The sequence below is a fragment of the Microchirus variegatus genome (assembly GCF_963457635.1).
Source record: "Microchirus variegatus genome assembly, chromosome: 13".
Taxonomy (NCBI): Eukaryota; Metazoa; Chordata; class Actinopteri; order Pleuronectiformes; family Soleidae; genus Microchirus; species Microchirus variegatus.
Window position 1 is genome coordinate 27,337,161 of NC_139814.1, and position 12,214 is coordinate 27,349,374.

The 12,214-nt window shown below is 44.3% G+C and overlaps 1 protein-coding gene across 1 annotated transcript in view; it reads left to right on the plus strand.

The window, feature by feature from the left end:
* The window catches only part of LOC310936045 (voltage-dependent calcium channel gamma-4 subunit-like), a gene marked incomplete at both ends in the record, with an annotated part of 8,501 nt that extends 2,609 nt beyond the window's left edge, over positions 1 to 5,892 (plus strand). The window contains 4 exons of the mRNA XM_083900070.1: positions 385 to 639; positions 2,518 to 2,601; positions 4,740 to 4,880; positions 5,036 to 5,892. Of these exons, the coding sequence (XP_083756196.1) occupies positions 385 to 639; positions 2,518 to 2,601; positions 4,740 to 4,880; positions 5,036 to 5,892 (1,337 nt within the window). The remainder of the gene's footprint in view (positions 1 to 384; positions 640 to 2,517; positions 2,602 to 4,739; positions 4,881 to 5,035) is intronic.
* Between the last annotated feature and the right edge of the window lie 6,322 nt (positions 5,893 to 12,214).

Consider the following 12,214-nt stretch of genomic DNA (forward strand, 5'->3'; position numbering starts at 1 on the left):
CTGCTTTTCCTAAGAGGCTAAGAAGCTGGTTGCTATTTGCTTAGAATCTAGAGGCTAACAGCTAGTTGCTAGGAAGTTAGCTGCTTGTTGCTAAGAGGCTAAGGAGCTGGTTGCTTTTTGCTATTAGAGGCTAACAGCTAGTTGCTAGTTAGTACATCTCTGATCAATGATCTTGGAGTCAAGATAAAGACACAGTGTATCTTTGAAGTAGGAGGAGCCTAAAAACTCCATGAAACACAGGTTTTAGTTTGGTTCTTTAGATTTCTTTGGTACCAAATTATAAAACCCATTTTATTTCCATGTCACCGTTGAAGAAAACAAACATGTGTCTTGTCTTAGCATTAACATCTTCCGCTAACTGTCTTCTGAACCACTTCCTGTCAGACATGAGTTTCCTCCCTCGCCCGGCGCTGGTGTGGTGTGAGCGGGGCATCCAGGTGCTGCTGACCACCATGGGGGCGTTTGCCGCCTTCGCCCTGATGACGGTGGCCATCGGCACGGATTACTGGCTTTACGCCCGCGCGTTCATCTGCAACAGCACGGCTAACTCTAGCCACGACGACGCTAACAGCAACAAGGACAAGAAAGACCCTGGAGCTCTGACCCACTCTGGACTGTGGAGGATCTGCTGTCTGGAAGGTGTGTGTGTGTGTGTGTGTGTGTGTGTGTGTGTGTGTGTGTGTGTGTGTGTGTGTGTGTGTGTGTGTGTGTGTGTGTGTGTGTGTGTGTGTGTGTGTGTGTGTGTGTGTGTGTGTGTCACTGTGTGTGTGTGTTCTTGTACTGGCAGCATACTGAGGACCAGTGAGGGTTTTTAACCAACAAAGTGAGGTCATTTTTACGGAGTGAGGACATTTTGGGTCAAATTTTTTTTTTAAATTTTGGTCGACATAGTATAGTATGATGTTTTTGTCAAATTTTGGGTCAAAAAATGTTGGTCCAAAATTTTGGGTCAAAAAATGTTGGTCCAAAATTTTGGGTCAAAAAATTTTGGTCCAAAATTTTGGGTCAAAAAATTGTGGTCCAAAATTTTGGGTCAAATTTTTTTTTCAAATTTTAGACGACATAATAATATAGTATGACGTTTGTGTCAAATTTTGGACCAAAGATTTTGGGTAAAAAAATTTTTTTAATTTTTGTCGACATGGTATAAGTATGATGTTTTTTTGTAAAATTTTGGACCAAACATTTTTGGTCCAATTTTTTTTTTATTTTGGTCGACAATTTAATTTTGGGTCAAAGAATTTTGGTCAAAAATTTTGGGTCAAATTTTTTTTTTCAAATTTTGGACGACATAGTATAGTATGATGTTTTTGTGAAATTTTGGGTCAACAATTTTTGGTCCAACATTTTGGGTCAAATTTTTTTTTCACATTTTGGACGACATAATATAGTATGACCTTTGTGTCAAATTTTGGACCAAAGATTTTGGCTCAAATTTTTTTTTTTTTTTTTGTCGACATGGTATAAGTATGATGTTTTTTGTAAAATTTTGGACCAAAAATAATAATAATAAAAAAAAAAAAAAAAGCACTTTTTGCTCTGGGGCTCCACCTGCAGACATTTTATGGTACTGCAACCAGTAGTTCTATATAGATGTCATTCATGAAGTATGAAAAAAATAAAGTGGAAATGCTGGTCCTCACTTTGTCAGCACTTTTACCCGGTCCTCAGGATGCAGCAAGTACAAGATTGTGTGTGTGTGCGTATGTGTGTGTGTGTGTGTGTGTGTGTGTGTGTGTGTGTGTGTACTCTTCAGCATAATCACAACAGACATAAATGGGTGTTCTTGCATAAATTTACATAGCAAACACTGGTTAAAAAATAAATAAACAAATAGATAATAATGTATTGCAGTCATGATTAAGTTTATTACGTTTCCCTGAAAATACGTCACAGATCAAACAGTGTGTATTTATTGTGTACATCACTGGGTTTGCATTTTATTAAGAAATTTCCCATTATTTCTATGGGAGATTATTTCTGAATGAGTGTAATTTGATGGATATTTGCTGTATTATGGTAACAAATGCTGCTTAATTGTGATATTAGATATTAGGAATACTGGTTCATCACAGTAATTTGCCCTGATGCACTTAGTGAGCTGGCTTTAGTCTAAAAAACAAAAAGTATCTCGGAATGACTTGAAATTTACCATCATAATAGTCGGCATCACCCTGAACAAGGATCTGTTGAAAATATTCGCAAACCTCTTAAGGAATAATTTTAATGAATTTTTGAAAATCCATTTTAATGGATCATTTCATATGCATCATATCATATACAATTATTGATTGATTTCATTATGTCATATCATTGAAGAGTGAGAGGGAAAAAAGATGATTTATACAAAAAAACACTGTATCCTGTAAGTCCTCATAATTCTACAGTTTAAACTTCATTTTTCACCTTCCTCTTCCTCACCCTCTCCTCCTCTTCCTCACCCTCTTCCTCTTCCTCACCCTCTCCTCCTCTTCCTCACCCTCTTCCTCTTCCTCACCCTCTCCTCCTCTTCCTCAGGCCTGAAGCGAGGTGTGTGTTCTCAGATCAATCATTTCCCCGACGACGCCGACTACGACCAAGACGCTGCTGAGTATTTGCTGCGTGAGTCTCACACACACATACACACACACACACACACACACACACACACACATATGACAAACACACTCAGGCAATGTATAGACGCGTACACTGTGGCAACACACACACACACACACATAGAGGACAGAAGGGGATGGTGGGCGGACATCAATGCATGGATGTCAGATTCAAGCAAAGCTTTTCTGTGTGTGTGTGTGTGTGTGTGTGTGTGTGTGTGTGTGTGTGTGTGTGTGTGTGTGTGTGTGTGTGTGAGTCTGGGGGTGTTCAGCACAGAACAGAAAGCTCTCTCTTTTTTCACAGATTGAAAGAACAGGCTTCACTAATGGATTATTTTCAGCTCAGGTTTTCAGAGGATTTTTCGACATCACATCATGTTTTCTGTGGTAAAGCAGTTTGTGTTCATGTTCATATACAGCCTTCAACACTCTGCCTTACAACGTAAAACATCCTCTATATTACATACATACACATATATATAATGTTATATATGATGTTATGTAAAGGCATCTATTTCTGTATCTGCCACACTGTAAAACACAGACAGAAGCAGAAGTCACGATTTCTTCCGATAACAGAAAAGGGACATAGCTGCTTAACCTATATATTCTTTATATTATCACATATATGATCCAACAACAGAGGGGAATTGTTCCTCTTTGAAAGTCAAGGTCATTCAACGACGTCATACCAACAAAAAAAATCACATTTTCACCTGAAAGCAGATGAGACGTGAGGTGAGGGCATGTGGAACAGGAAGTGATGTCATTGTCGTCTTTGGACGATGTCAAATTGAATAACTGAGCATTTTGTCACCTGATAACCTCATTACTGTAGAACTGCAATACCCATAATGCAACACAGGTGGATATTTTCTCATCTTACCTGAATCCATCAAACCATTTTCCCTTCACCAAACTCGGCTGAGTTTGACGATAAGCCTTAAACAGACCATAACGCGATAAATACTCTGTTGGCGTTGCTTCACTAATTTGTTTGTCGAGAGCCACAAAAGAGCCAGAGTTGTTAATACGATGTGTAAACTGGTGTAAACAGTGGTGTAAGCGCTGTAGCAGAGCCAGGCTGTAGTGTCGGCTACAGCAGGTCCTGCTAACACTCGCTCTCTCAGGAGTGTCACGAGGTTAGCTTTGCACCTTCAAAAGTGTTGTGGAGGGGAAGGGAAAAAAAGGTGACACCAAAGGATTTGTCAGACTTAGCAGATACAGAAAGTTAGGGTGTTTCAAGAGACTTTGGGGCCCTCGGGGCAAAAGGGACCCCAGTGGTCATACCAGGCGATGCGATCCTGATTTCTGCAGAGATGCACTGTATCACATAACTGTAGCACAAGTCAAGCTATTGCTTGCACTGTTGTTGCTTGGTTCTCGGTTAGCTCCAGCGTTAGCCGCAGGTGAGCAGATGTCAGTTGTGCTAGCTCATGTCGCGTAAACATAAATTGAGCCGCGGGATCAAAAGGGCAGCTATCGGTACCCGTTCCTGGTGTCAGTGCAGGCTCTTGTTCAAAGGTGTTCGTACATTTAAGTTGACGTCATTGTTGTGGATTATAATCTGTAACAATCGGTTATTTGGGGCCTGATCCTGGATCCGGCTCGGCTCAGCCTCGTGTTCAAGATTACAATAATTTGATTTGTACCAAGACCAGAGGGTATGCAAGAGGACTTCTTGGGTCTTGGGTACTAAAGACTTTAAGGGACTTCTTGGGTCTTATGTACTCAAGACTTTAAGGGACTTCTTGGGTCTTGGGTACTAAAGACTTTAAGGGACTTCTTGGGTCTTGGGTACCCAAGACTTGAAGGGACTACTTGGATCTTGGGTACCCAAGACTTTAAGGGACTTCTTGGATCTTGGGTAGCCAAGACTTTAAGGGACTTCTTGGGTACCAAGACCAATCCATGTCTACTGCATACATGCTTTACTTTGGTCTTGCTCTTGCTCTTGCTCTTGCTCTTGCTCTTGCTCTTGCTCTTGCTCTTGCTCTTGGTCTTGACCTGGTCCCTAAAAGTCTTGGTCTTGTTTCTGTGGTCTAGATGAGAACCCTAGCTCAGGCAACCCTTTAGCTACACCCCAAATGTTTGGAAACGATGCCGTGGCTGAAAGTTGGCCGATCTCGTCGTTCTCTGCAGGTGTGGTGCGAGCCTCCAGCATCTTCCCCATCCTCAGCGCCATACTGCTCCTGCTGGGCGGAGTGTGCGTCGCTTCCAGCAGCTTCTACAAGAGCAAGAGGAACATCATCCTGGGAGGAGGGATTCTCTTTGTAGCTGCAGGTAAGACCGAGATGTTTTTGTGGTTTCTGAAGAGGAGTTTGTCAGCACTCGTCTGCCTCCGCAATGACTAACTCAAAGAAAACAGTCCCTGTGTTCAAGGATCTGCAGGTTGATTTGTCTCCACAGAGACTTACGAGTCTTGAATGTTTCCTCAGGCCTCAGCAACATCATTGGAGTGATCGTTTACATCTCGGCGGCGCTGAGCGACATTTCCCCAAAGAAGGACGAGGATAAGAAGTGGCACTACTCCTACGGCTGGTCCTTCTACTTCGGCGGCCTGTCCTTCATCCTGGCAGAGATGGTAGGTGTCCTCGCCGTCAACATTTACATCGAGAAGAACAAAGAGCTGCGCTGCCGCTCGCGCACCGACCTCTTCAAGAGCACCACGCACGCCATGCTGCGGCTGCCCAGCTACCGCTTCAGGCGGCGCTCGCGCTCCAGCTCGCGCTCCACCGACCCGCCCCGCTCGCCGGAGACCTCGCCCATCGGAACGTCCAAAACCTTCGCGCTGCCGCCTTCTGCGCCGCCGTTCTCCGTGGCCACGCTGCCCAACCCGCACCACGCCAGCAGCGGCGGCGGCAGCAGCGGAGGGGGCGGCGACATCTCCATGTACACGCTGTCCAGGGACTCGAAGCTGGGCAGTCTCGGCGGTGGAGCTCCGCCCCTCTACGGCACGGTGGACCGCGCCACGCTCTACCAACTGCACAACTACTTCCCCAAAGATTCCAGCGGAAGCGGCAGTGGTGGAGGAGGAGGTGGAGGAGGTGGAGCGGCGATAAGCAGCGGCACCCTCCCGTCTCACTCCAAGTCCAACCTGGCAGCGGCGGCGGCAGCCGTGGCGCAGAACGCGGCGCCGCTCAACACGACGACCACGGCCGCGCCCACTCAGCCGCCATCTACGGCCACCATGGAGAGAGACCGGGGCAACGTAGGAACCCTGGACCGACTGACGGCCAAAAGAGACAGGGATAGCAACTCGGATACGCTCAACAGGAAAACGACGCCGGTTTAAGAGGAAGCATCGGGGAGGGAGGGGGGGGGGGGGGTGAGGAAGGGGGGAGGAAGAGGAGGAGGCTGAAAATGTGAAGGTGGCACATCAGCGGTGACGTCTCTGTCCTTGAGCCGGAGGTAAAACTGCCATAATTAATGTCAATCGTCATAAACAGTCAGTAAACACCCTGCCTTAAAAAAGGTCATGACCTTTGTTACTGTGAGCGTGCAGTGGAGGCTACAGGGAACTTTTCTTTGTTTAAATGTCTTTAAATACAGCATTTTTCTGTTTGACACAGATGGGGTTAAGTGCCTTCTTGGGGAGGCAGGGGGCGCTGTAGATGCTTAGATTTAGCTGCTACAAAGACTTACACTTTCAACTTTTTAAAAAATATATGACATTAAGGGGATATTTCAGGGTTTTAAAGTATAAGAAAATGACACAAAACTTCTCACAAAAAATAGCTGCTAACAGCTGTTCAAAGGCTGCTAGCAGCTACCGTAGCAGTAGCAGGCTATTACAACTGATAACTGTAGGTGTTAGCTGCCACAGTAGCCACTTAAATCAAAGAGTGATGCTATTTTAGCTGATAAAAGTAGCTGCTAACCGCTGCTACAGTAGCTGCTAACTAATTGTTCAAAGGCTGCTAGCAGCTACCGTAGTAGTTGCAAGCTATTACAACTGATAACTGTAGGTGTTAGCTGCCACAGTAGCCACTTAATTCAAAGAGTGATGCTGTGAGTGATTTTATCTGATAATAGGCTAGTAGATGTTAGCTGCTGCAGTAGCTGCTAACAACCGCTCAAAAGCTGCTAGCAGCTACCGTAGTAGTCGCAGGCTATTACAACTTATAACTAGGTGTTTGCGGCCACAGTAGCCACTTAAATCAAAGAATGATGCTATTTTATCTGATAATAGTAGCTGCTAACAACTATTCAGAGGCTGCTAGCAGCTACCGTAGCAGTAGCAGGCTATTACAACTGGTAACTGTAGGTGTTAGCTGCCTCAGTAGCCACTTAAGTTAAAGAGTGATGCTGTGAGTGTGATTTTATCTGATAATAGTGGACGTTAGCTGCTACAGTAGCTGCTAACAGCTGCTACAGTAACTGCTAGCTCGGGTTTATTTTAATTGCCTTAACAGAAAGAAGAAGAATTCAAGTGCCGCTTTTCTCCACCACACTTTCAGTTGCCTATAATCAGTTTTGTGGTGTTTGTGACTGTTTGTGACGACGACCGAACGCCGACGGCTGCAGGACGTCGATCGTCGACCGCTGAGTCGTGTCGCTGTAAAAGGGCTGCAGCTGCGAAGAGGGGCGGGGCTTAAGTTTACACTCAGGGGGGCCGGGGTTTGAGGGTTTGGGGGGGGGGGGGGTTCAAAAGCTTAAGAAAACACCTGAAATAAAAAAAATATGAAGCCAAGAACGTCACGAGAAATAAAAGCACATGGTGGATTATTATTATTATTACTAATATTATTATGATTATTATAATTATCAGATTTAGTTTCACGAGTAGAAAAACGACGACGTGTGAGATTCTCTGAGGGAAATGTGAGAGATTTCACGGCAGAACGGGAACATTTTGGACTGAAGCTTCACACGGAATCATGATTCTGAATCAGACGCTGAACTCTGGACGAGGAGGGAACGTCTTTTAGCGATAACTACAGAATATACTGTTTGACACTAGAATAATAAATGTATTATTGAGTATATTATTAATCGTTCTGTTCAGCAGAAGCACATAATGTCTGTAAATGTGCGAGTGGTCGATGATCATCATCATCTCTGCGTTACAGGAGATTGTAACTCTGTTAGTATTAATATCATGTTGCTGGTGTTTCTATATGATCGTAATGGTTATTGCAGGGTATTTATATTTATATACGTTTTTCCTTTCGTATTCTTTTCTTTTCTCTCGCTTGTGCTCATCAGTGAGAGGGTAAATATGTGGAAATTCATCCCTTCATTTGCATCGTAAAGTTGAGATGAAACAAGAGTTTGTTTGTTGGAGTTTAGCTCCACTTATTGTTGTCGCCGGAGTTCAGCAGCCGCGTTGTTTAGCTACGTTATGTGCTAAAGTCAAACACCTAGAAGTTGCTACAGTCGCTGGGCAGCTACGCTAGCTGTTAGCTACCCAAAGGTGCCACAGCAGCTACTAGTTGCTACACAGTAGCTGCTAAATTCAAAAAGCCGCTAAACTCAAAGCCACAATAGCCACTTAAATCAAAGAGTGATGCGATTTTATCTGATAAAAATAGCTGCTAACAGCTGTTCAAAGGCTGCTAGTAGCTACCGTAGCAGTAGCAGGCCATTACAACTGATAACTGTAGGTGTTAGCTTCCACTGTAGCCACTTACATTAAAGAGTGATGCTATTTTATCTGATAAGAGTAGATGTTAGCTGCTACAGTAGCTGCTAACAACTGTTCAAAGGCTGCTAGCAGCTACCGTAGCAGTAGCAGGCTATTACAACTGATAACTGTAGGTGTTAGCTACCACAGTAGCCACTTAATTCAAAGGCTGATGCTGTGAGTGGTTTTATCTGATAATAGTAGCTGTTGGCTGCTACAGTAGCTGCTATCGGCTTCTACAGTAACTGGTAGCTGCTAAATCAAAAGGGTGAGGCTATTACAGCTCATAATGGTAGATGTTAGCTACTACAGTCGCTGTAGGTGTTAGCTGCCACAGTAGCCACTTAAATCAAAGAGTGATGCTATTTTATCTGATAACAGTTGCTGCTAACAGCTGCTAAAGTAACTACTAGCTGCTACACTAGCCGCTAATCTCAAAGGGTGAGAATATTACAGCTCAAAACTGTGGGTGTGAGTGATGCTATTTTATATGACAACAGTAGCTGCTAACAACAGCTTGAAGGCCGCTAGCAGCTGCCATAGCAGTAATGGGCTATTACAGCTTAGCAGTAGCAGGCTATTACAACTGATAACTCGGTGTTAGCTGCCACAGTAGCCACTTAAGCCAAAGAGTGATGCTGTTTTATCTGATAATAGTAGCAGTTAGCTGTTGCAGTAGCTGCTAACAGCTGCTACAGTGACTGCTAGCTGCTACATTAGCTGCTAAGCTTAAAGGGTGAGGCTATTACAGCTGATAACAGTAGCTGTTAGCTACTACAGTAGCAGCTAGTTGCTATACATTAGCTGCTAAAGTCCTTGCAGTGTAAGCAGTAGAACAACCAATAGGGGGCGCTCTTTCTCTCTGAACTGACCTGTGATTGGTCAAAGTCTCCCGGTTAGTCGTCTGTGATGTTGAAAAGTTATTTTGGAATCTTTGATCGATAATCTGAAAATCTATCGCTGAGCGCAGCTTTAATTCATCGTCAGCTTCATTAACATTTCATATTTTCTTGATTTTCCACCGTCTCTCTTCTAAAGTTCTTCTTTATTTTCCAAACATGAGCAACAGCCTAATAATGAGTGTTTTTTAATGTTCTGACTCGTGTGTAACCGTAGGAGATAAACTTTATATTAATCTATTTATTTTTGTGGTGCTGTGTGTAGATAATATTCTTAATGTTCTATTGTTTCCTTCACCTTTGAGCCGTGAAGGCTCCACACCGGCCGATGTGTCGAGAACCTGACGTTTTTAAATCCTGCTCAGTGTTTGTGTTTGAAGAATCTGGACGTTTTCCCCTCGTCACGCCTCAGCGCTGACGTCAACACATTTATATTTAAAATAGCCCTAAAAGCTCTGTTTCCTTTGGCCACTGACACGTGTCAGACCTGATGGCACGCGTCAGACCTGGTCCACTGACACTTTGGCCACTGACACGTGTCAGACCTGATCCACTGACACATGTCAGACCTGATCCACTGACACTTTGGCCACTGGCGCGCGTCAGACCTGATCCACTGACACGCGTCAGACCTGGTCCTTTGACACGCGTCAGACTTGATCCACTGACATGCGTCAGACCTGGTCCTTTGACACGCGTCAGACCTGGTCCACTGGCACGCGTCAGACCTGGTCCTTTGACACGCGTCAGACCTGATCCACTGACACGCGTCAGACCTGGTCCTTTGACACGCGTCAGACCTGATCCACTGACACGCGTCAGACCTGGTCCTTTGACACGCGTCAGACCTGGTCCTTTGACACGCGTCAGACCTGATCCACTGGCACGCGTCAGACCTGGTCCTTTGACACGCGTCAGACCTGATCCACTGGCACGCGTCAGACCTGGTCCTTTGACACGCGTCAGACCTGATCCACTGACACGCATCACACCTGGTCCACTGGCACGCGTCAGACCTGGTCCATTGACCTGATCCACTGACACGCGTCAGACGATCCACTGAAATTTGTCAGACCTGGTCCACTGGCACGCGTCAGACCTGATCCACTGACACTTTGGCCACTGACACGCATCAGACCTGATCAACTGACACGCGTCACACCCGATCCACTGACACTGTTCACACCCGATCCACTGGCGCACGTCAGACGATCCACTGACACGCGTCAGACCTGGTGGCACGCGTCAGACCTGATCCACTGACACGTGTCAGACCTGATGACTTTTCCTCTGAGCAGACAGATGCACCTTTAGAGGTCAATGAGGAAAAAACGGGACACAAATGCAATAATCCTCACTGGAAAAGACAAAAAAAATAAGCTATATACACACACACACACACACACACACATATATATAGATATATTCAATAAAGTTCTATATGAAAATTGACTGTGTCACGAGTTATTAAGTGATTTTGAAACAATGAAGCAAGAAGAATAAAAATTACTTATTTAAACTTTAATGTTCAGCTCGTCGAGGGTCACTTTAAAATCACAGTTAGTTAGTTAATATATTCATGTCTTTATTTCACTGTTAGACAGACTTTAACTACAGGAAACTGAAGTCTGTAAACCACTCACTCTCCCACACCAAAGTCACTCATTCTCACACACCAAAGTCACTCACTCTCCCACACCAAAGTCACTCACTCTCACACACCAAAGTCACTCACTCTCCCACACCAAAGTCACTCATTCTCACACACCAAAGTCACTCACTCTCACACACCAAAGTCACTCACTCTCCCACACCAAAGTCACTCACTCTCCCACACCAAAGTCACTCATTCTCACACACCAAAGTCACTCACTCTCCCACACCAAAGTCACTCGCTCTCCCACACCAAAGTCACTCGCTCTCCCACACCAAAGTCACTCGCTCTCCCACACCAAAGTGGTGATTGATTATTTGCCCTAATATTACGTAAATTCAGCAAAATATATCACAAAATACAAACTATTTGCCTTAAAAAAAATACCCTTAAGATTAAATATATTGAAATAATTTCATAATTTGAGTTAAAAACTAGAGTAAACATGTTTTATATGAAGTACAGTGTTAGAGATCTTTATGATCTTGTCCAGACCTTCATTTAATCTGACACTGTCGTCATGTACGGCTGTTTAAGTGTGTGTGTGTGTGTGTGTGTGTGTGCGTGTGTGTGCGTGCGTGCCTGCGTGTGTGTGTGTGTGTGCGTGTGTGTGTGTGTGTGTGTGTGTGTGTGTGTGTGTGTGTGTGTGTGTGTGTGTGTGTGTGTGTGTGTGTGTGTGTGTGTGTGTGCATTTGTTTTGCTATCTTGGTGGGGACATTGATCTGAATACACACCAACACCATAGGGACCAGAAGACACCGTGGGGACCAAAACCATGGTCCCCACGGGTCGACCCCCTTTAATGAATAGGAAATGACATTCCAATATGGCTGACGAAGTTTCCTGAGAGTCCCCTGCGGACTTGTTTTTTATGACTTTGTGTGTGCTCTATAGCAAACCCGGAGGCCGGACCTGGTATTGCAGTGTTTACGAAAAGTCCCCAGCAGACTGGATTTTCGGAATTTGTGTGTGCTCTAGAGCGACCCCCTGAGGCCAAACCTAGTATTACAGTGTATGAACAAAGTCCCCACGAGGACTGGTTTTTCAGTGTGTAAACTTTTTAAGTGACTGAATGCCATTTTTTGTCATTGAAATATGTATATTACCCTTTAATACCATTTTTGTTCCTTGATCATTACATTTTGGACCTCTTATCTCATTAGAATTAAATATAGTTTGTTTATTTGTTTAATTTTGTATGCTTATTACAAACTGTCCAGGGTGTACCCTGGACAGTTTGTAATCGCCCAATGTCAGCTGAGATAGGCACAGCACCCCCTGTGACCCTCTGGTGGAGGATAAAGCGGTAGATGATGGATGGATGTATGCTTATTACAATTCACAATTCAGTTTTTCAGTTTACAAAGATAGGCTTGACACGGTTTTAACATTTTCCCACCAGTTAATAAAACAACAACACCATGTGCAAAATCAGACA